Consider the following 6,000-nt stretch of genomic DNA (forward strand, 5'->3'; position numbering starts at 1 on the left):
CTTTAGAGAACATCAGATGCGTCGGCCCTGTCTTTGGTTACCGTCACAGAATCCTTTAGTTAATGCCTTGATTAGGCCCCTATCTCTTTCCTTGCCCACTCATGGTGTGAAGTCTCCGATTACATTAGACTGTTCACAGCTGCTTTTTTAGGCCTCCTTACCGCCAAAGATAATGACTTTCATGGCTTCCCTCTCAAAGGGCTCTTTAGCATAATGCTTAGCGGTTAACACAGACTAATAGTGAGATTTCGTTTTTATGGTCGTGCTTAAAGACAGGAGGTTGTTGAGTGACAATGGATGTGTTTGTGGAAAGTTCAGCGTGAAGTAGTGCCAAATTTAATGTGCTGCCCTCTAGAGGCATTTTGATACATGGCATTCTGCTTTTTATCCCTACTGGTATTAGCCATGAACATCACTCTGTTACATTGTCACTCACAGACATGTCAATTGTCTATCTTGTCCCCATACAGAGCGAACCTCTATGAGCTTATTAAGAAAAACAACTTCCAGGGCTTCAGTCTGGGGTTGATTCGGCGTTTTGCTCACTCACTGCTCAAGTGCCTCCAGATGCTGCACAAAGAGAAGATCATCCACTGTGACCTTAAGCCGGTAAATCTCACCACAAACCAGAGTTTGTCACATGTGAATAATTAAATGATGGTTTAATTTTTTTATAGAACCACTACAACATTATGACAGCACATTTCACGGCAAATTAAAAAAAAAAATGTTGTGTAAAAAATATTATATTTAATTAAATATTCTATTTAAGTAAATGCTATTCATTTGGACTTTCTATTCAGCAGAATTATGAAAATGGTATCAGTTTCGACAAAAATATTAAGCAGCACAGCTGTTTTCAACATAGATAAAAATAAGAAATGTTTCTTGAGCAGCAAATCATCATATCATAATTTCTAAAGGATCATGTGGCACTAAAGACTGAAGTAATGATGCTGAAAATTCAGGAATAAATTGCATTTTAAAATATAATATTATTAATATTAAAAAATATACAAAAGTTATTTTAAATTGTAATATTATTTCACAATTTTACAGTTTTTAATAAAAGATACAATAAAAAATCTTACTTTCTTTTTAACAGAAGTTGATAGTATATACTAATGTGTAAGAAAATAATACAAATAAAATAATTGTATCTATTATTATTATTATTATTATTACTATTAAGAAGAAGAATGTGTTAAAATCAGACAACAAATACTATGATATATAAATAATTCACAATAATCATAATCATAGTAGTATTTGATGTACTGATTTTCCTATATGTTTAATTATGTATTTAATGTTATAGAAAATGTATTTTGCAGCTTGCACATTCAGATAAATAACTCTTAGCTTTTCAGTTTCAGTTCAAAGATATACAAATGTATTCACCAGTGAAATGACCATCATGCCAAAGCATTATTTTCCTCCTTATAGGAGAACATACTTCTGTCCCAGAGGGGACAAGGAAACATCAAGGTGGTCGACTTTGGGTCAAGCTGCTATGAGCAACAAAGAGGTGATTACTAATCCCTTGTGTAATGAACACTTCACAAAATGTATCCAGATTGTGTCATTTACTCTGCATTGTGCAATACACTGTGTGCCAAAATCTGCCTTTGTTTGATTAGATGTCTATGTCACAGAATTTGGGAAGCGTTAAATGCTCCCTTTTAATACTAATAAAGGCTATTTATTTTGCTGTCCTAACTATGCACGATTATAGCTGCATTTTTCCACTTGCTTTTGGGATTGTTTTCCCTCCATTAAAACAGACCTGTGACCCATCAATTTCGAAACAATTATTTAGTGCTATTTGTTGCATTAATCTAATTAATGTAGCCTTAACATACTGCTTGTATTTCCTTTCTAGTGTACACTTACATTCAGAGCCGCTTCTACCGGTCACCAGAGGTGATTCTGGGCCACACGTACAGCATGGCAATAGACATGTGGAGTCTGGGCTGCATTTTGGCAGAGCTTTACACTGGCTATCCCCTTTTCCCAGGAGAGAGTGAAGTGGAGCAGATTGCCTGTATCATGGAGGTGAGAAAATGTATTAGTACTTAAAGAATTAATTAGACGTTCCTTCTTCCGTGAAACACACACAGTTGTATTTCCCATGCACTTACAATTTATGAGGAACTGAGCTTTAATACATTTATTCAAAAATCGATAATAGTATCATAAACTTTATTCACAGCTCATTGTTATTGCATGAAAAAACTGAAAATACTTGATGAACGAGTCTTCTTTAAATAATGATTCTTCTACAGTTATTTGAAATGCATTGGTTGCTGAAAACAATCATTTTTGATTTTATAGATCATGGGACTTCCTCCAAATGACTTTGTTCAAACTGCATCAAGACGAAGATTATTTTTTGGTAAAATGATTACATAATTGCATACAAATAATGGTAACACTTTATGATAAGGTTTTGTTCATGCTAATGATGAACACTGAGGTTTAATTTTGATTGACATCTTCTAATCAGATTCTAAAGGAAACCCAAGGAATATCACCAACAGCAAAGGGAAAAAACGTCGACCCAACTCAAAAGATCTTGCTAGTGTGCTGAAGACCAACGATCCTCTATTTCTTGACTTCATTCGACGTTGCCTTGTGTATGTAAAATAATGAAATGACTTCATATTTATTATTACCAAAACGCATAAATAGGATTTCTCAACCTGTATCGTTGCGTTCTTGTAGGTGGGATCCCACAAAACGGATGACACCTGATGAAGCGGTGCAGCATGAGTGGATTACAGAGGGCCGTCTCAATAAGCTCCATCCTAAACCTCGATCTATCAGGAAAGACATTGAAAACAATTATGACTTCACTTACCGCAAAGCGACTTTCAACAGAACAGGCAAGGGTCAAAATATGTTCTTGTAGAGTAATGACTGACCATTAACATTGATAATGATATACAGTAAACTCTTTAGACACATAATCATGATTACAAATGTATGAATGTCTTAATTAGTTAATTATTAGTTAGAATATGATTTTTTTTTTATATATATATAATATCATAATATAATTAAAATATTACAGAGCCCCTAAAGGGACGTGGTGAAAAAATACATTATATTGCCAAAAGTATTGGGACATATTTAGATGTTCGGATCACTTCCAAGTGCAATGCAAAGTGTCGGATGCAGTGGTGTAAACCACACCACCACTTGATTCTAGAGCAGTGGAGACGTGTTCTCTGGAGTGAGGAATCACACTTCTCTGTCTGGCAATCCGACGAATGAGTCTGGGTTTGGCTGCTGCAAAGAGAATGGTACTTACCTGACTGCTTTGTGCCAAGTGTAAAATTTGGTGGAGGGGGGATTATGGTGTGGGGTTGTTTTTCAGAGGTTTGGCTTGGCCCCTTAGTTCCAGTGAAAGGAACCCTTAATGCTTCAGCATACCAAGACATTTTGGACAATATCATGTTCCCAACTTTGTAAGAACAGTTTGGGGATAGCTCATTCCTATTCCAACATGACTGCACACCATTGAACAAAGCAAGGTCCATAAAGAGTTTGTGGTGGAGGAACTTGACTGGCCTCAACCCAATAGAACATCTCTGGGATGAATTAGGGCGGAGACTGCGAGCCACGCCTTTTCTTCCAACATCAGTGCCTGACCTCACAAATGTGCTTCTAGAATAATGATTAAAAATCCCCATAAACACACTCCTAAACCTTGTGGAAAGCCTTACCATAAGAGTTGAAGCTGTTACAGATGCAAAAAGTGGGCCAACTCCATATTAAACACTATGGATTATGGGATATCATTAAAATTCATGTACATGTGTAAAGACAGGCCTCCCAAAACTTTTGGCAATATAGTGCAAATTTAAATCCTTTTGCGTACGTCGCAATTTTTTTTGAGTGAACGCAAAAGCATTGACATATAATTTTTCCTTCACCGTGTTCCTTAAGGGGCTCAATAAAATATAATTAGAATGTGAATTATTTATTTTACATTTGTGTAATAGTATAATTAAATATATCTATAAATAAATTATTTATTTTTTAATGTATAAATTATAATTTGTTAAATTTACTCCATTATGCAAAATATAATTAATTTAATAATATTTTCTCTTCCCATAGCCGATAAATCTGGATCTGATGACAAACTTAAGAGGGTCAGTGACACCTCAAGCAAAGGAAGTAAAATGGTATCAGAAGAGCGTCTGCGTCCTATAGGAGCATCGGCCGAGGAAGAAAACAGTGAAAATTCGGGCAAAAGTGTGAGCAAAGAGAGCAAGTCGGACTCTAGTGGAGAGCGTTCCGTTCAGATCATCATCAAATCTGATCAAGGATCAAGCACTGATTCTTCGGAAGGACAGGAGCCTCAGTTTCTCCCCCCTATTGTCTAACACAAGAAAAGTAACGTTTTTATAGCATATGATTTCTACTTCAGCCGCTTGGTCTGGACTTACCTATTGTGCGGCTTAGACTGAGTTGTATGACATTAAAAAAAGTACAAAAAGTCAAGCAATTTTTTTTTTTTAGCTGTTTCTTGTGGTCTGTAAAGGTGTGGTCACACTAGAGTTTGAGCGTGCAAAATTATTAAGATGATGTGATGCGGTAAGGCATCTGTTTTTAATGTTATTAATAAATCACAAATTCTAAAATAAAATAGATCTTCTATAGTGCAACCTCACCTTCGCTTTCCAGTCTAGAGGAATTAGATTAGTAGTCAAAGACCGATAGTAAAATGTTAAAAACATTACAATGTTTTGTTGATTTCTAAGTAAAGTGAATAATTTGGTATCATTTTGGTGCTTGTGTTGTATTTTGAAAGGATTATTGCTATGAGATTGTGTGAAACACTGACATATTTTACAGAGCATCATGCTATGCGCATGTTTATTGGGTCTAGTGTGCTTTTTCATTTTACTTTTAAAAGCATCAAAGCTATTAGCAATGTCAAAAATAAAGCTCAAGCTAACCTTGAGTACCGAAGCTGCTTTATTGTGCAATATTACTGCATGGATTAACAGTGTTTGTATGTTTTGTTGTCATTTGCCAGGTTTTTTTTATTGTTTCTATGTTAGTAAGCTATCAGTGCAATAATTGCTGAGCCAAAGAGATTTATCATATACATTTTTGTTGTAGAGAAACACATCCTCAGACTAAATCTGAAGGAAAGCACACTAGATCATCAAAATGTGCACAATACCTGCGTGATTGTAACGATGATGACTGATAATGATGGAAATAGTGTTGCTGATGAAGGTGGTTATGGTCATGATTTAGATTCATGGGAAGGGAAGGTCAAGAAGAATGATGTTTTTAAAAGTTGCTGTTTAAAGTCAAATTAGTGCATCATTATATGTTCATACAGAAGTAAAATACAACATTTTATGGATTGTAATAGTTTATTTTCCTGTATATAGATTTCTTAAGGTAAATACTATCCACCCTATGTGGATGGCACCAAGTCATGTAAACATTAGACAAGGTTTTACTTGTTCTTGTATTGTTTATCTGTTAATTGAAAAAGAGATTTTTACTACCATATGCTATCTCTCTCCCTTGTTGTTTCTTGACTATTTTGTTTATGGGATTTTAGTAGAAAGTCTTGGATCAAGGGTGTTAGGTAGTGCCTTTCAGTATTAGAATGAAATCTGTCTCCTGAATAATGTCTGTAATATACTGTCATATCTATGACAATTAAAAAAAAAACGTACTGAATGTACAATTTTTAAATGCAAATTATGGTCTGGTCTTTATTTATTCCATTTAATTTATTGAGTATGTAAGAGTAAAATCAAGGGGATGTGTAACTTACTCATTACAATTCTGGTAACGTTAAATCTAATATTTCCACACGTTTAAAGTTAGAATATTTTTTAAAAGAATGTATTATTTAACAGAAAAGTTACCCTAGGTGATATTTGTATTAATGTTTGCCCGCATGTGGAGTCTTATGGTCAGTCACCAAGCTATTAAACAATAAAAGAAGTAAGTTACAAAAAA

General features: G+C 34.6%; 1 protein-coding gene across 7 annotated transcripts in view; it reads left to right on the forward strand.

Annotated features, from left to right (window-relative positions):
* dyrk4 (dual-specificity tyrosine-(Y)-phosphorylation regulated kinase 4) overlaps window positions 1-5,721 on the forward strand; it is a 50,180-nt gene extending 44,459 nt beyond the window's left edge. For all 7 annotated transcript variants that reach the window (XM_067435668.1, XM_067435667.1, XM_067435670.1 and 4 more), the window contains 7 exons: window positions 471-609; window positions 1,447-1,528; window positions 1,883-2,055; window positions 2,335-2,395; window positions 2,507-2,636; window positions 2,725-2,885; window positions 4,126-5,721. In XM_067435668.1, coding sequence (XP_067291769.1) covers window positions 471-609; window positions 1,447-1,528; window positions 1,883-2,055; window positions 2,335-2,395; window positions 2,507-2,636; window positions 2,725-2,885; window positions 4,126-4,394 — 1,015 coding nt within the window. In that variant the 3' untranslated portion in view covers window positions 4,395-5,721. The remainder of the gene's footprint in view (window positions 1-470; window positions 610-1,446; window positions 1,529-1,882; window positions 2,056-2,334; window positions 2,396-2,506; window positions 2,637-2,724; window positions 2,886-4,125) is intronic.
* The last annotated feature ends 279 nt before the right edge of the window (window positions 5,722-6,000 follow it).

The sequence above is a fragment of the Pseudorasbora parva genome, chromosome 25 (genome assembly GCF_024679245.1).
Source record: "Pseudorasbora parva isolate DD20220531a chromosome 25, ASM2467924v1, whole genome shotgun sequence".
NCBI lineage: Eukaryota > Metazoa > Chordata > Actinopteri > Cypriniformes > Gobionidae > Pseudorasbora > Pseudorasbora parva.